Source organism: Phascolarctos cinereus, unplaced genomic scaffold (assembly GCF_003287225.1).
Source record: "Phascolarctos cinereus isolate Bilbo 61053 unplaced genomic scaffold, phaCin_HiC Scaffold_7;HRSCAF=346, whole genome shotgun sequence".
In the NCBI taxonomy this organism is placed as follows: Eukaryota; Metazoa; Chordata; class Mammalia; order Diprotodontia; family Phascolarctidae; genus Phascolarctos; species Phascolarctos cinereus.
The window spans coordinates 46,383,524-46,402,335 of record NW_027556180.1 but is presented as its reverse complement, the minus strand read 5'-3'; the positions used below and the strand labels follow the sequence as shown (position 1 = coordinate 46,402,335).

The 18,812-nt window shown below is 42.6% G+C and overlaps 1 protein-coding gene across 1 annotated transcript; it reads right to left on the bottom strand.

Annotated features, from left to right (window-relative positions):
* Positions 1–1,689: 1,689 nt before the first annotated feature.
* Positions 1,690–18,040, bottom strand: COMMD2 (COMM domain containing 2). Its single transcript, XM_020980907.2, has 5 exons — positions 17,816–18,040; positions 16,995–17,072; positions 11,348–11,430; positions 10,410–10,583; positions 1,690–2,298 (listed from the first exon to the last, which is right to left on the bottom strand). Exons 1-5 carry the CDS (start codon positions 17,880–17,882, stop codon positions 2,101–2,103), a joined length of 600 nt encoding a protein of 199 aa, XP_020836566.1. The 5' UTR covers positions 17,883–18,040; the 3' UTR covers positions 1,690–2,100.
* Between the last annotated feature and the right edge of the window lie 772 nt (positions 18,041–18,812).

The window sequence follows — 18,812 nt, the reverse complement described above, 5'->3', positions numbered from 1 at the left end:
GCTATAATGATTATTTTTCTTTTTTTTGTTTTTTTATTTTGGCTAGGCAATGGGGTTAAGTGACTTGCCCAGGGTCACACAGCTAGTAAGTTCAAGTGTTTGGTCTGAGGCCGGATTTGAACTCAGGTCCTCCTGACTTCAGGGCCAGTGCTCTATCCACTGCGCCACCTCGCTGCCCCTATAATGATTACTTTTCAAACACAGCTGGGAGTTATCAAGGAACTTTGCTGTTAAAGTAGCTATCAAATAATTCCTGCTCTTTAATGATTTCTAATCACAATTGTTAAAATAATATTAAAATAAACATACATTCTCTGGGTACATACTCACAATGGAAACAAGCATATTCTATAAGCACGTGAGAGGAAAAAAAATATTTTCCACTGGCAATGCATGAAGATAAATAAGACTCGGCTGTCCTGCTCCTGCCTCTTATTTTGAGGTTGACTGAAGCCTAGTAAAAAACGACATGTATGTCATCCAATAACCAGAGAATCAGTGTTCAGAGGCTGACAAAACTCACAAAGACGGTCTATTGAGGCAGAAAGGGTTTGCATTCCTCGTGGGGACACTGTCCACCAACACCAAAGGAAGGATAGATACTTCAAAGTCCTCAAGTATTGACCTCCTTTACAATTTACAAAGTTATGTATATATATGTTAGTAGTGGAAGAGCACTGGTTTTAAAGTTGGAAGATCTGAATTTAAGTTTCAGTACACTTACTAGCTATGTGACCAAAGGCAAGTTACCAAACATTTTTTTTTCTTTTTTAAAGGTTTTATTGGTATCTTGTTTCTTACATCATCATAGCTATCTCAAGTATCTTTGCCCCTCCTAGAGAGCTAACCCATGTAACAAATGGTATTTTTTTAAGAGAAAAAAAAAATCAGCACAACTAATCTATCCATTGAAAAAATCAAAAAAGACCATGTGTAACGTGTAAGACCAGTGGACCTCCCACCTCCACAAAAGGGTGGTTACTTAACATTTTTATCTGTAAAATGGGGTAATAATGCTTGCAGTACTTACCTCATAGGGTTGTTGCTAGGAAGATGCTTTTTAAACTTTGATGCACTTACATAAATGTGAATTACGTCACAGGCAGTACCCTGATGTGGTTACAAGAGTCAGGAGGCCAATTCTGATGCTTGTGCCAGCCTGGGCACCTCTTTGAGGCTATGGAATACTACTATAGTGTCACCTACCTCACAAAATTGTTTTGAGGACAGTCATTTGTAAACCATCAAGTGCAATAGAAGCAATAACTCCATGAGATGGTTAGAACTACATTAGAAAAAATGGAGGTTCAGAGAGACATGACTTGCCCAAGATCACTTTCACTAATTACTACTAAATGTCAGAGCTAGGACTTAACCCAGGCAAGTTTTTCTGGCCTCAAATGAAGTCTTCTTTCCATTATAATGCAGTTTCGTACATTTTTTAAGGTATTTCTAAGTACTTGGAAGAATTCAAAGTATAATAAATGATACATAATGACTTAGGGCCATAATGATGTTATAGCAATGCTATTTCCATTTTACAAATGTGCTGGAAACAAGGAAAAAAGGTAGGATCACCCTTACTGAGGGACAACATAGGAACTTTCATCAATCTACAATATTCTGAAAATTTTACATCTCAAGTCAGCATTATGAGTTTCTTTAAAAGAAAACTTTAATTTTGAATAATTAAGGTATCATGTATTTTTATTTTAGATGTAATTCAAATACAATTTTTAGTATCAGGGCATAAGGAAAATAATGAAAAACAATTATAAGTTCAAAAAAGTCAAAAGATATTCTAGAAGACATTAATATGTACAGAAACCATGAATATAAATTCATTTCCAGTTGACCTGTCATCATACATACACATTTATTTATATAAAACAAAATTCACTTTGTACCATTAAAAAGCTGGGCACAGGAAGGAACTTTAGCTTCTAATTAATGCATCAGCTTTATGGCAGAGGAAAACAAAGTCCATCTATTTCAGATGTTTAACCCTCTCAACTACAAGAAAAAAGAATTCTGACCAATGCTTGCTCATTCACGTTGCTTTATAAATCATTTGAACAGATTTACAATGCAAATCCAACACTACTTGATATTTCGCACAATTCTCCTGCAGTGGTTTGTTTTCATTTCTCCTAACGCTTGTTCCAGTTGCTGGATCAAGTGCAGCAAGGTAGCTGGGTCAGTCTGCAAAACCTGGCTGCTATGCTCTCCATCCTGACTTAGGTGCAGCTTTAGAGTCAATGCAGGTTTAATCTGTTGTCTCAGACATCTGCTAGCAAGCTAGACGTTGAAATGGAAGGGAAGCAGAATTAAACATTCCATACATATCAAAATGAATGCGAAATATACACAAGAAAACATTTAGCAATCTTTTCATTCCCAAGTATTTAAAATTAACATTTTGAAATAAATTATTTGATCCTACCAACAACTCCAGAAAGTCCATAAAGTAATACTATAATGATATAGACCAAATATGAGTAAAGAAATTTTAAAAGTCAATCTAATGAGAAAATTAAATGAACTGGGAGGTTTAGTCTAGGAAAAGAGGAATAAGAGGCAACAATAGTGTCCTTCAAATTCATGAAGGATTGTGTGTTTAATGAGGGATATGTCAATCCATTCTTTTATTCTGTTTTTGTATAGAACTGAACAAGAGAAAACTGGCTTAAACTAAAACAGATGAATTTTTAGTTGGACATAAAGAAATCAACTGTCTAGCAGGTAAAATGTTGGAATGGGACATCAAAACACCCTGAGGATTCTTTGGTTCTTAAGGCCTTCAAGCAGAGACAGAAATTACTTCAAGGTTAGAAGAGACATTAGATTAGAGGTCACCTAAGTTCAAATGTTACCTGAAAAAAGGCTTCCTCTACACCAGTGCTGTCAAACTCACATAGAATGGGGCCACTGAAGCGTACATAAAGATCCTGGTCAACTGCTTGTCATCAGTCCAGTGTCTGATGTCTATGCTCTATCACGTGACCTACAGGAGAAGACTCCACTATGCCTGACCTGAGAAGGACCATTCTATTAATGGATGGATAGTGCTAACTACCTAAATTTGCCTCTTTTAAACCTTCAACCAACTGCTCCTAGTTCAGTCTTCTGAGGCTCAGGTGGACAAGTCTAATCTTTCTTTCACTTCCCAGCTCTTCAGATACTTGAAAATAGCTATCATGTCCCCCCATGAACCTTATCCAGAATAAAGACCCCTCCTACCCTCCCCCCCCATTTCTTCCAACAATTATCTCACGGCATGAATGCAAGGCCCTTCCCCATCCTGGTGTCCTCGGAAGGACTTATCAACACCTACCTAAACTATAGTCTGGCCAGAGAAGAATACTAAGGTTCTATCATTTCCTCACTCCTAGGCACTCTACGTCTCCTAGTACAAGCTAAAATCACATTTGCTTTCTTGGCTGCCATGCCACACCACTGACTTGTAAGGAGTGTGAAGCATTAGACTGGTCAGATCTTTTTCAGATGAACTGCTATCCAGCAATGCTTCCCTCATTTTGCACATGTGAAGCTGATTTTTGACGTAAGGGAAATTCCCAGGTAACTGTAGTCTCTTCAAAAGTATTACATTTTAACATGTTTCTCCAAAGAAATGTATTACTCTTTTGCTTTTAATCTTAAGAATATCACTTTTCTTGATGACTTAAGGTCATCATTATAAATTATTAAACTATTCATAACTCTATCTGCTTTTTAATTTTTCTATCTCTTCCCTAGAAGACACATGATCAACTGTTATTTTTGCCCTTTTTCTCTCCCTTGAATAGTTCTTAAGCCAGCTCTGCGTCATTCTCTTTTAGTTTACTGGTCCTACTCTAAAGCAGCGAGCACAACGTATACACTTGGTAAAATTTTTATGCTAAAATAGTCAGAAACAGTCTGAGTTTACAACCTTGGGCTTGGCACAAGTCTCAGAGCTCTCTAAACTATAAAATGATGGGAATTCAGCCAGAAGGCTTACAAATCCAAATTTCTTTTAGCTGATGAAATTTTCTAATTCTTTTAGAATACACCATGCCTAGTATTATCCTGTTTCTACATCTCTCATCTCTTCAAATAGTTTGCTAATACTTGGAGGGCGGGTACTATATCCTACACCATTTTCTTGTATCCCTAGCACCTAGCACAGTTCCTACACGTAACAAATACGCAATAAATACAGTAATGATAATGTAACATGGCTTTAGTGAAGATGATTTGAGAGTACTATTTTAGATACTTGAGAGTTGGCAAGAAGTTTGGGTTGTTAAAAGTAGATTTGTAAGTAAAGAGTTTGAATTTTCTTCAGTAGGTACTGAAGAGACACTGATAATTGGGAATTCTCAGGATACCTAGCTAGAGAATACTGTGTTGAATTCCTTAGGCACACTACATCTTAATTTTTTAATTGAATTTCTTTCAATAATCAAGCATTATTTTTTCTCTCTCCAACCCCTCCTTCCCCCCCCCTTCCAAAAAGAGAACAGAAAAACAGAAGTCTAATAAGAAATATGCATAATCAAGTAATATTACATTCCCACACTGGCCATGTTCAAAAATGTAACCCCTTAACTATATGACTAACCATGGCATATGTCAAAGGGGCATTATATTAACATATTAATAACTCTGCACACAATGTTTTATAAAATAATTTCCCTGAATTTTTATCATAATTTAAAAGCCAGAGATCCAATGCATTTTATATGGTTCCATGAATCAGGTAATTTGACTTCCGCCATTTCCATTCACTTTCAGTCATGTCTCTAACTATACACATATCCCCCAACATAATTCTTTCTTTCTTGGAGCTAATTAATAAAATTCTATCAATAATCTGGGCCAGAGGCCCTGAATTAAAGTGAGTGTGACGTGAGTGGCGAGGAGTCAACAGTAAGAGATGTGGAAGACATAGAAACAACAAGATTCGACAAATTACTGCATATGTGGGATGAGGAACAATGAAGAATAAAGGCTGATCCTGAGGTGATGAACCTGGGAGGCAGGAAGAATGGTGACAGCTTTGACAGAAATAGGGAAGTCTGTAAGTGGTGCAGGCTTGGGACATGGGAAGGAAGATAACGAGTTCACTACTGGACATGTTGAGTTTAGATGGCATAGCCAAGAGGCAACTGGTGATGGGGGTTGGGGGGCCAAAGCTCAGGGGAAATACTGGGACTAGATAAACAGCTCTATGACACGTCTGCATCAGAGTGATAGTTAGACTGAGAGAATGTAGAAAGAAAAGAGGGTCTATAATAGAACCTTGGGAAACACCATAGTTATGGGACATGATATGAATGATAAATCAGCAAAGGGGATGGCAAAGGAGGACAACCAGGAGTAACACTGTTACAAAAATCCAGAGACTTAGGAGGAGAGAGTGGGCGGGGAAAAGGATGAAGATCTGTGAGAGCAGGGATGACTGAGGATGCAATCTGACAGAGAAGACATAAGGGGATGGGATAAAACACATACACAGAAGGGCTGTCCATGCAGGAAAGGCCACTTCTTATCAGAAGCCAGGTGAATGGAAAGAATGGAGGATGATGTTAAGGGGTTTTAAGATTAAAGGGAATAGGGGCAGCTAGGTGGTACGGTGGATAGAACACCAGCCTTGGAGTCAGGAGGACCTGAGTTCAAATCCCGCCTCAGACACAGAACACTAACTAGCTGTGTGACCCTGGGCAAGTCACTTAACCCCACTGCCTAGCCAAAGGAAAAAAAAAAGATAAAGGGAACAGGAGAAGTAGAAGCCCCTACAAATGGTCTCAATATTTTCTGTAAAACAAGGTCCTCATCTAAGAGAGAGGAGAGGAGAGGAGAGGACAGGAGAGGAGGCATGAGAGGCTTGAGAAAGGGATTTCAAATAGCTTCTGTGGAGCGCGAACTACGGAACCAATTAGGGAAGAATAATAGGACTGCCACGCTGTTAGGAAGGTCCAATTGATTTTGGATCACATGAACTTAGAATATTCCCAGTCAGCATGCTTGTAAGACTTCCTCTGGCTCCATTCAGTAGCTTGTCAGTAAGAGTGGAGGAGGCACACAGTGGTGAGAGTAATCCAGTGCTGAAGCATGGCAAGAGATGATCAGCAGCAGGAGAAGGGCAGGGATTTCCTGAATAGAGTTCAGTACAGAATTGCAATGACTAACTAGAGGGTTCAGACTAGAAAGGGAGGAAAGTGAAGTTGGAGTAGGGGTGATGTCATGAAAAAATACTTCGGGGTAGGAGAATTAGATGCCTTGATGTTGGTAAAGAACAGGCTTAGGAGAGGTGAGGCATAAAAAGAGATGGACTAAGAGGTCATTTTCAGATAGAGGAATATCAGAGTTTCTAACCAAGAAAGTGGTATATTTATGGGTAACAGTGAGATCTAGTACGTGACAATTCCTAAGTGTGGCTGAGATGGAATGAAACAGATCATGAGATTTAAGAAGCCTACAGAATTTGGAGTTCAGGGAGCTTGAGGGAGCATCGTCGATGTGAAAGAGTTGAGGAAAGGAAGATGGTGAGCCAGGTGCTGAACTCTTTGAGAAAAGAGAGGGAATGACCTAGGGGCTAGTATACAACAGCCACCATGATCTGAATTGGTTGGAAAATTTTGACTGAGTGGATATATACCAAACTGTTCTTAATAACCATAAGATTTAAGGCTAATAAAGAACCCAAAGATCATTTGAGTAAACCTCCTAAGCAAAAAATGAGGCCCAGGAGACAAGGTGACTTTCAAAGGTCACGCAGATAGTAAATAACAGATCCGAGACTTGAACCCAAGTACCAATATCCCTTCTATATCATACTATCTCATTACTTCCTTTGGTAAATTTCAGAGTCAAATAAAACATGTTATTGTACTTTTAATTTATTAATTTATTCTGAGACAAAAGCTCAGTCATACCCATATAGCTGTAGGATGCAGGAAAATAGCAAAGATAACTGTTAATAGCACAAAGTACCATATTTAACCTTGCTTTTCTAAGAGGAAAAATTATTTTGCTCCTCCCTACAACACTTTCTCATAATTTGAAAATTTTTTAAAAAAATTAAATGCATCAGGGCCAACTTTAGAAATGTATTTACATTTGGTGGGCTATACATCAAGGTGGAAGGAGTAGGGTAACTTGATAAGGGATATAAAATAGAAAATGATCTTATTTGACACTAACTTTTTTACGTTAAGTTAATGAAAGACAGCACACATTAAAAGCTCTCTCTATTTAACCACAGAAGACACATGACAGAGTTAATTTAAACAAGAATAATATGTTCTTAGGCTGTCTAATGCTGACCACCCCTGAAGTAACAGGGAAGCTCAGTCTGAAACATTCAATTTACTGTTATTAACAAGGGCATAAATTGTAGTCTTGATTTATTCTGGGCATCTTTCCACTAGTAACTAGGCTGACCATTACCTTGTTCCACATAAGCTACTGCACATTAATTAAGTAGTAAAAGTTTACTCATTACCAACTTCAGTGGAGCCAAGTCAGTTACTTAGAAATGAAAGGCTCTATATCTTGTTACTACTCTTCTGACCCATTTGGTCTCTTCATCGGACATATTTTCCTCTACTTCAGTGGAAGAATCCATTTCAGCTCAAATCTCTCAGTAAGGGTTTTAACTAAGTAAATTTAAGAAAAACTCAGTTATCTCTTTGAAGCATTTTAACATTAAAAAATAAAAATCATTACAACAGATTTTCAATTCTGAACTGCAATAATCCTCATCTTACAAAATTTAGACTTGGGTTTTATTTAATCAGCTAGGCATCTGTCTTCATTTAAGAAACGTTTTACTTTTTCTCTTTGTAGCCCCGGCACCTCAAACAGTGCCTGGCCCATAGGACAGGGATAGAGACAGACCTTAACGATTTCACTGAAGGAGGGAACTATCCAGTGAGGAGACTCCCTTTCCCAACGCAGATCAGAATCTTTTCTCTGTCTCAGAGACCTCCCCAGAACACTCAGTGATTTGTCCGGGGTCAAACAGGCAATATATGCCAGGGGCAAAGCCTGAGCCTAGGTTGTCCCAGCTGACGCCAGTTCTCTGTCCACTATACCAAAGATGCCAAATTCACTGCCCACAGGAGTCCCCAGTACTGCTTGGACAAGAATAAAATTTAACTGGGAAATGTTTTAGCAAAATAAATAAAAATACAATCCAACAAAAAGAATATTAATTTGAGGTTTTCTAAGTCAACATGTGGCTTACAGGGGTGGCATACAGCAAGCGCTCCCTAAATACTTGCTGACTGACTGGAATTGTTATCAGGTCGGCTGCTAATAAAGACACATTCATTCAGTGATCACTTTTTTAAAAATACTCAAAAGAAGCTACTTTTCTTCTGTGCAAAGGAGAGAAATAAAGAAAAGAAAGATTCTTTTGGTGAAGAGAGATATGACTCCGTCATTAAGTGATCAATGTGTTTAATGGTGCACATTTCCCCAATTCCGCTTAATGAGAAATCAAGGCTTAAAATCAAAGCTGAAATTTGAAGGTCACATGATTTCAGCTGAAAGGGAACAGCAATAAAGATCTGGCCCAGTCCTCTCACTCGACATTCGAAGAGAAGCTCCAGTAGGTAAGAGGACATATGCAGGGTCAGACTGTGAAAGCACAGAGCAAAAACTGAAACCCGGGTCCTCTGCCTCCCCAAGTACGCTCTTCCCACTTCATCGTGACATTTATCTAAAGGGTCAGGTGACTTAAGGAGTCAAAGCTACAAAACAAATGGCATCATCAGGCCAGAGGAAAGCTTCTCCCCCTAGACCTTTCAGCTGAACCCCAAACCCTCTATTTAATGCTGCCTTCTCTCCACCACATGGGCTAGAGCTGGCCTCATCCCAGGACTCCTACTGCCTGCTGCCCTCAGGCAGGATGACTTTCCCTTTTCCTTGAATGAATGCACTTGAAGGCACTCCCCTCCCCACTACTCCAGGAAAACCAGACTGTGTTGCCTCTGCTTCACCTCGAGCCTCGGCATCAATCAGGTTCTGACGTTATTTCTTCCCAATGCCCACTGCCTCTAACCCAAAAGCAGACTGAGAGGCGGAAGGGGCTGACGCAGGCCTCATTCATGTTCCTGCACTGCCTCTGGATATTTCCCTGGGCAAGCGCAAGTGAAGTCTCCCTTCACTTTGCTCCCTTCTGTTCCCTCCTGTCAAATGAGCCATCCATGGCCGTCTTCACGTCATTCTCGTACCGGGAGGCCACCTATCATCTACATCAAGCACAACAGCTCTCCTGGCTGGACTTTCTAGGATCTAACCCAGTGGTTCTTAACCTGCTCTGTGGCTCTGGTATGTGTCTGTTTGGCAATCTAGTGAACCTTAGGGACCTCGTTCTCAGAATAATGGTTTTGGTTTTGTTTTAAGACTGGGTTTCTCCACCTTGTACCGGTTAGAAATGCAGAGGCTAGTCATGGGTTTGATCCCACTACTAACAGACAAGGATGCTTTGACCTGCTCTTGGTTTTCTACCAAGGCTGGTTTGCCCCTCCTAAAGCAACTTAGTCCTCCTGTTCCCAGGGGCTTCCAATCTGCATTCATTTATTGATTCAGTCACTCAGTTGTGTCCGATTCTTTGACCCTGCGGACCAGAGTACTCCAATACTGTCCATACGGTTTTCTTGACAAAGATACTGGAATGATTTACCATTTCCTTCTCTAGTCAGATTAAGGCAAAAAAAGGTTAAATGATTTGCCCAGGATTACAAAGCAAGTAAGTATCTGAGGCTTGATTAAACTCAGGTCTTCCTGACTCCAAGCCCAGTGCTTTATCCACTGAGCCACCTTGCTGTCTCCCCAATCTACATAGCCCACTGCGACTCAGAACTTCCGAGCTCAAGAGATCTGCCAGCCTCAACTTCTCCAATACCTAGGATTACAGGCACAAGCCACCATGCCCAGAGCAGAATAATGTTTTTAAATGCATAAGATACATATCATTACAAATGAGTACTCCTTTTAATTTCATGTCTACTTCTATGAATCAAACAATTAACACTTAATTATTCAGTCTTTTTTGGATTGGTACTATAAAATAAGTACTCTATTGATTAAAGTTTTACCTTCTAACAAAATATTCCAAGTATCTTCAAAACAATTTTTAGACTGCCATAAATTGTTTTTTTTTAACATTCACCTTAAAAATCTTAGCAATTACCTTGTTCCATATTAATCATTTTTTCCTGATTTGAAAACACAAAGATGCTTACCTAAAATTGAAGCCACTATTTACCAGTTATTTACAAATTAGCCTCAAAATAAATGTGACAAAACACACTACTGATTGAAAATAAACATGGTAAAGGTATTTAAAGAATGAAGCAAAGGAAAATAAGCCTAGGATAACGATTAATTCTCCAACACATCATAAATGATCCTACCTGTACATCTAATCTCCACTCAAGATTGTGGTAACTGGGAAACACTGGTGCCAACTCACTCAGAATTCTTCTGATTTCCTTTCTGTTGTCAAGATAAAGCTGAAGCAACAATTTATTCAAGTCTTCATTGAATCCCAAAACAAGCACAGAATCTTGGAAATCAAGTTCAGAAATCTGGAAGAATACAGGAAAGCATTATGTAGTAACAAACAATTAGCGTACATTAAATATGAAAATATAGTGGATACAACCTCTTCAGTTTCTTTTTGTTTAAGAAAGTATTCTGTGTTCAATCAAAAACACGACTAATAATAATCACAATTCCTGACCATCCCTACAAAGCTTGAGTGAATAACACAAGTGCTTCTTGAATTTTTGGAACGAAGAGGAAAGAATTCTGATAACCCATGACATGTCCCATAATGAAAAGTTCTCTCTACTGTTTTATATATTATTAACTTAGAAAGAAAACTAAATCAATTCACTAGCTGCTTCCTCTTAAATATATTGTTATGATATTGTTTCAGCAAAATTCACAATTATGATAATTTTAAATCAACAAAAACAGGCCAGCCTTTTTTCCAGAATACGTCATTCTTACTTCACCGTTATCACATCTGGGCTCGGACAGAGATCCAAGGCCAACACCTTCCCCCAAAGCACTTGGAGAACATGTCAGAACCACACCGTTCCACAACAGGGTTGAGAAGGTGTTCCAGGGTGACAACCTTCTCCATTAGGATTCAGACATTTCTTTGCATAGCACCACTACTTACCAACCATAAATCTACCTCTCCAACTTCTGCAGAGACTTGAAGGGAATATTATACACAAGACAGGATGCTTCTTGCCACTTCCGAAATGTGAAATACAAATGGTTTTCAACTCTCCACAATACAAAATATGAATGGTTCTCCAACTTACCAACTCAGCCTTACCATGAGTTTTGAGCTTTCAGTGAGTAGGTATGTTAATCCCTCAACTCCATGCTGGACTGTGTTACTACTAACATTGAGTTTTCCTGAGGGCAGAAGAAAAAGGCAACCACAATACAGTAGGTTATTTTTCTGTAAAATATTTCCTTTTACAATTTCATTCTACTTTCTAATTTTAAGTCATATATCTATTATCCAAGGCCCTGAATTTTACATTCACTTCAATTATGATGAAAACTGTAAATTACATAGGCTTTTACATAGCTAAGCCGAGGTGCCTCCACTTTCTCTTCTTTCGCTCTTCAAACTGCTGCAATCTGGGTTCCTACATCATCACTCAAATAACACTACTCCCTCAAAGTTGCCAATGATCTTTCAGCAGCTAAGTCTTTATGCTTCTTGAACTTTCGGCAATATTTGACACTGTTGATCCACCACCCTCTCCATGGTTATTTTTTTTGAGCGTTCTCTCTTGGTTCTCCTCTTACCTACCCAACTGCTACTTCTCCATGCCCTTTCCTGGATCACTGCCCATATCACACCCTCTTAACTATGAGTTTACTGCCAAGGCCTCATCTTAGGCCCTCTCCTCTTTCTCTCAATCCCCTCCCTTGGTGACCTCATCAGCTCCCATATGCTCCCATCTCTATGTATTCAGGCCTCACCTCTCCTCACAGCTCCAATCCTTTATCACTAACTGTACATTTCCAACTACATGATCCTCTCTCAAACTCAATGTGCCCAAACAACTCTTCACACCACCCCTCCCCACATCCTTTCCTCCACTATCTAGGGCAACACCATCCTTCTAGTCACTTAGGTTTGCAACCTTAGAGTGGTTCTCAGGTCCTCTCCTCTGCCCTCCCCCTTCAAATCTTCTTGTAGAATGTACCTCCAAGCCATTGCTCACATGCATCCCATCCTTTCTAGTTCAGGCCCTCATCACCTCTTTCCAGATCTACTGGAATTGGCCTCCCTGCTCCAAGCCTATCACCTCTCCAATCTTTCCTCCACACAGCTTCTAAATCCATACTAGCTCTACCTTCTCTTAGACCTTCTCAAGCACTGGTCCTGGAGGAGGAGGAAGAACATCCTTTGTGTCCCACTGTCACTTCCAGATTCTCTTCTCTAACTCCTTCACTCACCAACCTTTGCTCGGGTGAAGTCTACTCACACCAAAGTTTTCCATCCAATCCACATTATGGCAGCTTATTTCAACCCCTCCCTTTTTATTCTTCCCTTCTCAAGAAGTTCAGTACCTGGCTCTCCATCTTCTCCTGCCCACATGTTGCCCTTATACCACAGGACCTAAAGGATGAACTTGGACCGTCTCAAACTCCCTAACTTCCTGATTCCTCAGACTCCTTAAATCCCACAAATTACTCCCTTCACTCTAACTCAGCCACACAATGGGAGAAGGTCACACACTAGATTTCAACATTACAAATGTTCCATTTCCCTAGTTGGAAATATTCACATTCCCTTATCTAACTATAAACTATAATTCTCTCTCCTCTCCCTAAGCTTCACCTAAGCTTAAACTATTTCCTTGCCCTCAAGACCTCTCACCCCTAAGTACTGACTTCACTTTCCTCCTCCAACATCAGCCCAACAGTTAGCTATTACACTGTTTCTCACCACTCTGACTTACTGACATCCTTCTCTTGACAAACCTCAGCTCTGAATTACTACCCACCATCAGCTCTTGCTCACAAGCTGCTGGATCATGCTAGAAAGTCTCACAGCCATGCAGAGTGGGCACATTCTAAATGCACATTATCCAAACTCAACTGGGCCCTCACTGCAGCAAGGCAGTCCTTTTATTGCCTCCAAATTGGCTCCTTATCTCACGCTCCAAAGAAGTTATTTCAGACTTTTTCTTCGTCCCCTCAAGCTTCCCACATCTCTTCCTTCCTCTCAACTAAGGACCTTATTTCTTACTTTACAGAGAAAACTGAGACCATTTAATGTGAATTCCCTCTTCTCTTCATCTCATAATAACGTGTTATCCTCCACTCTCCTTCTTTCTCCCAGTTTCTGACAAAGGTGGCCCTTCTCCTGGCAAAGGCAAAACTGTTTGAATATGTACCTGGAGTCAGGAAGACCTGAGTTCTAACCTTGCTCCAGCTGTGCAACTCTGGGCAAATCACTTAACCTCTCTCAGCCTTCGTTTCCTCATCTATAAAATGGGAATGATAATATCCCCTACCTCCCAAGGTTGTTGTGAAGCTAAAATATTCGTAAAGAATCTTAAAATGATATAGTATAAATGTTATTATTTTATCCCATCTTCTCCAGCAGATTTCAATCTCAATTATCCCTCTTTCATGAATCTTCAGCCTTTCCCTATTCTCCCTTGCCTTCAAGCTGCTGTCTTCCTAATGCTTAAAATACTGTCACTAAACCTGACCATCCCCTCAAACTAACATCATATATCTCTCCTTTTTGAAAGCCAAATTCCCTGAAAAAGCTATCAACACACACTCTCTCTTCTCTCACTCCTAAACCCTTCATAATCTGTCTTTCAACATCATCATTCAACTAAAACTGCTCTCTGAAGAGTTACCAATGATCTTAAATTGTCAAATAGGATGATCTTTTTTAGTGGTCATCCTTCTCAACCTGTCTGCTGCACTTGGTACTGTTGACCACTCTTTTAATGGATACTCTCCTCTCTCTGGCCTTTGTGACACTACTCTCTCCCGGTTTGCCTCCTACCTCAATGACTGTTCATTCTCAGTCTTTGTTGGTTCATCATCATGCATATCACGTCCTCTAAACATGGCGTTTTCCACAGTTCTGACCTAGACCCTCTATCCTTCTCCCACTATACTCTCAATAATATATCATCAGCTCCCATGGGTTTTAACTATTATTTCTTTGCAGATGACTTATGGATCTATCTATTCAGCCCCAATCTTTGCCCTGAAATTCAGTCTTGAATCTCCAATTGCCTATTGGACATTTCACACTGAATGTCCCAGACACATTTAAACTTAACAAGTCCAAAACTGAATTCTTTATCTTTCCCCTTAAACTGTTCCCTCCCCCAAAGACTCTATTTCTGTCAAAAGTACCATTACCATTTCAGTCTTACAGATTCATAGCCTCAGCACTATCAACTCCTCATTTTCCTTTACTCCCCCAAACCAATCAGGTGCCAAACCTTGTTGTTTCTATCTTCTTATCTCTCAAATCCAACTCTTTCTCTCTACTCAAAGCTGCCACTTTAGTTCAAGCCATCATTACCTCTATCCTAAATTACTGTAATAGTCTCTTAATTAGTATCCCTGACTCAAGTCTCTCCCTACTCCAGTCCCATTTCCTATACAGCTACCAAGGTGACTTTCTTTAAAGTCACTATCTGATCAGGTCATTCTCCCACTTAATCAACTCTAATGGCTTTCTACTGCTTCTAGGATAAAACATAAACTCTTCTGTTTAGCTCTTAAAAGTCCTAGCCAACCTCACTGAACATTATTCTACCTTCTATTCACTCTGACTCAGCCAAACCGGCCTATCCCCCTCCTCCATGACATACCTTGTCTTGCTTCCATGCCCAAGATGCATTCCCTCCTCACCTCTGGGTCTCAGAACCCCTCCTCTGGAGGGAACTCAAGATTCAGCCAGTGACACCTCCTACACAAGGCCTCTCCAGGTCCATCAATAATGTTAGGTTTTCCTCTTTGTATCCCCCTCACCTAGCAGAGTGCCTGGCACAATCAGTATTTGGTAAATTCTTATTGAAAAAGGAATGACTACATCACATTTGGGTTCCACAAGAACTATGAGTTAGACACACTTGACAAATGAGGCAAAACTAGTCTCAGAGGGGTAAAGGTCATGGTCAGACAACTGGAGTCTCAAACGGTAGGATATAAACCTAACTAAAACCAATGAATTGGTCAAAAAGTTAGCGTCCTCATCAATCAAGACTAGGAGGTCCCACTAAGGTCTCTTCTAGTCCCAAATCCCACTAAGTCTTTCTTCTCAAATGTTCCCCTGCAAACCACACATCAGTATTTCCTCCGACTCAATGCAACTTTCAGTTGTTTTTCAGTCACGTCTGACTCTGTGACCCCCATTCATGGCAAAGGTACTGGAGTAGTCATTTCCTTCTCCAGTTCATTTTACAGATGAGGAAATTGAGGCAAACAGGAGTTAAGTGACTTGCCCAGGGTCACACAGCTAGTAAGTGTCTGAGGCCGCATTTGAACTCAGGAAGTTGAGTCTTCCTGACTCCAGGCCCAGCGCTCTATCCACTGTGTCACCTAGCTGCCCTATTACAACTTATACCAAATTAAAATTCCATAAAAAGGCCCTATTTCCAATTGTAAATGAAATAAACTCTTCCCCTCACCCCTCCCCCCACTCCAGTACTCCTCCTGAAAGCACGCATCAGTTGTTCTGAATCTAATAAAGGTGTGGCTGAAGGGACACAAATCTGGAGTCCAAACGCATTTGACAAGCTTCTGGATAATAGGGAGAGAGATATTATTTACTGTTGTATCCTTACATGCAGCAGTGCTTTCCATCCAGTGGGTGCTTAATTAACGTCTGCAGATGAGAGCCAACTGCCCTAAGACCACAACACTACACGTTGCTGTCTCAAGTTCTAATGTATGCCAGGTTAAAAGTTAACAAAAATCTGCTCTTCCCTTTCTGACTGTTCCTATCTTCTTCAGATAAGTTTAAGGGCACCTGACATCTGAGATATAGGATCCAAGATGGCTTATGGGGTTTTAAAGCTAGATAGGACCTTATAAATGGTCTAGTACAGTTTCTTCCCAGACTTTCTCTGGACCAGAGAGGTGAGGAAACTCGCCTAAGGTCACACAAGCTGTGGAAAGAACATTGGCTTGGTCACCAGAGGAGACAGTTCCAATCCCAGGTTTGGCACTTCCTAGGTGCAGGCCACTGGACACTCTGGGTCACACTTCGGGCCTGTTTCTTCCTGCTTTAAACCAAACCCCATCTAAGGTCCCTTCCAGCTCCAAATTATGATGCTAACAGAGTCAATCTTTCTGGTCAGACAGCGGCATTCTGGGAAACCTATTAATGGAAACCAAACTAATCATGGGCTGAGAAAAATGGGTCCAAGAGGCCAGAAAACACCAAGGACTACCCCCCAAGCATGAAGGTAACACAGGAAGCAAAGGTTGGTTTATAAACATCCACCACAGTTAGAGAGAAGAGTGGGGGCAGGAAGCTTCCCCCTCTTCTGCTGCCAGGCACTTAGTTAAGTGCTTACTGTGTACAAGGCCATGGGGGCAGGTAGCTGCACCCTCCTCTCTGCTGCCAGGCACTTAGTAAGTGCTCACTGTGTACAAGGCCATGGGGGCAGGTAGCTGCACCCTCCTCTCTGCTGCCAGGCACTTAGTAAGTGCTCACTGTGTACAAGGAGGTGAGCCAGTCGGGCCTCCGAGGAGAAGCTGGGGGGGGGGATTTGGAGGCAGGAAGGACCCTCATTCGAGAGTTACTACCGCAATCTGCTCTGAGCCTCAGTTTCCCTCTCGGTAAAATGGGAGAGGGAGGCCTGGCAGGCTTCCCAAGCGCCTCCAGCTCGAGCCTGGGGACCCCCAGGAGGCGTGGACACCGCCTGTGGAGGGTCAGGCCTCCGGAAGGAACCCGGGCGCTGCGAGCTCCTTACTGGCAGCTCCTTCGTAGATCTTCGGGTTGGAACCTCTCCTCAGAAACTCCAGGGCGATCCGGCCGAACTCAGCGACCACTGCGAGAGATCACAGAAGGGGGGTTGGCGTGAGAACGAGGACGGGAGTGGGGAGGAGGGGGTAAGGGGCGTGCCGCGGTGACCAGGAGCAGTGGGCCTGCCGGGCGACGCTGGGAGGGAGTGCGCAAGCGCAAGGGAGGGGGAGCGGAGCGCGCCTGGAGCGCGAGGATGGGAGTGCGGAAGCACGAGAGAGGGGGCGCGGAGAGGGCGTAGCGCGAAGCTGGGAGGGAGCGCGCTAGCGCAAGAAGGGAGGAGGGGAGCGGAAAGGACGTAGCCGCATCGAGAGCACAGGGACGGGGGAGGTAGGGGGAGCCGACTATAGGTTTGGAGCACGCAAGCGCAAGCAGAGTGAGAGGGGAAAAGGGAAAGCGCACTGGGTAGTGGAGAGAAGGCGGGGGCAGAAACGAAGGGGAGAGGGGCGCGAGAGGTTGGGTACGGTCGCGAGAAATAAAGGGGAAGTGGGCGCGTGAGCGGGGCAAGTTAGGCGAAGGGTGAGAGGGCTTGAATGAGCACTTCGGTGTGGGCACAAAGCTGAAAAGGAGCAGGCGCAAGGGGCGGAGGAGGGTGGGGTATCAGTAGGGGGCGCGCCAAGCTGGAAAAGAGCAGGCGCAGTTAGGGTCGGTAGGGGGAGCGCAGGCGCAATCACTGGGCAGGGGCGCGGCAGGGCGCGTGATGTAGGGCATGTGAACTGGTAGGAGAGGGCGCCCCCCTCCCCACGCACGCACGCGGGTACGCGCACTCACCGGCGTAGTCCACCTTGGGCAGGAAGCTCAGGTGCTCGCGGTGCTCCTCTGACAGCTCCAGAAGCATCTTTCCAGCCCTCTCTTCCACGGGCCGAACCCCGGCAGCGGCAGCGGCGGAAGCCGGGGAATGCAGGCCTCCCTTCTCTAGAGAACGCTTCCGTGTGCTGGGTCCGTCGCCGACCGCTCCGGCGATGCCGCGTCCTCCCGAGGCGGGGGGTTCCGCCGACGACGTCGGCTTTCCCGGCCCCGCCCCCGCGCATCTCCACGGGCCTGAAACCTCCTGCCGGGCTGGGCGAGGCTTTATCCTGGTGTCTTCCCGAGAGCACCCAAGGAGGAGATGACCTGCCCCCAGCTTGTACGGCTGCAGGCGTTAAATTAGCCTGTTGACTCGAGTCCTGGGCGCATCCATCTCACATAGTGTGTAATAATTCTTTGAGATAATTGACATACTGTGTGTCTCCGCTCCCATGGCCCCTGGTGCAGCTTGTCACCCCGGCCTGGACTGTTGCAATAGCAATCCATCCCCTACGTGATCCTCTTAAGTCACACCTTCCCCGACCCCCACTCCCCTGGAGGAGTTAAGCACCTAGTAAGTGCCAGCACTCTGCTGAGCTGCTTACAAAGAGTATCTCATTTGGTCTTCACAACAACCCTGGAAAACAGGCTATTGTCTTCATTTCACACTTGAGGAAACTGAGGCAGATGGGTTAAGTGACTAGATCAGGGTTTCAGGATCTGCGGCAGGATTTGAACTGACAGCCTACAGGTCCATCCACTGGCCCCTTTAACTGCCTCTAATTAGAGTGACTTCCTATTACCCTCAGTTTCAGATAAAAATTCTGGTTTTTAAAGCCTTTCAGAGGCTGGCCCCTTTCCAGTACACTTCAGTCCTTTCCCAAGTCCTGCACCGTATAATCCAGCAACGCTGGATTTGCGGCCCCTCAAACTGGACACACCATCTCTGCTCTTGATGCCTTATCTTAAATAAAGTTAGCTA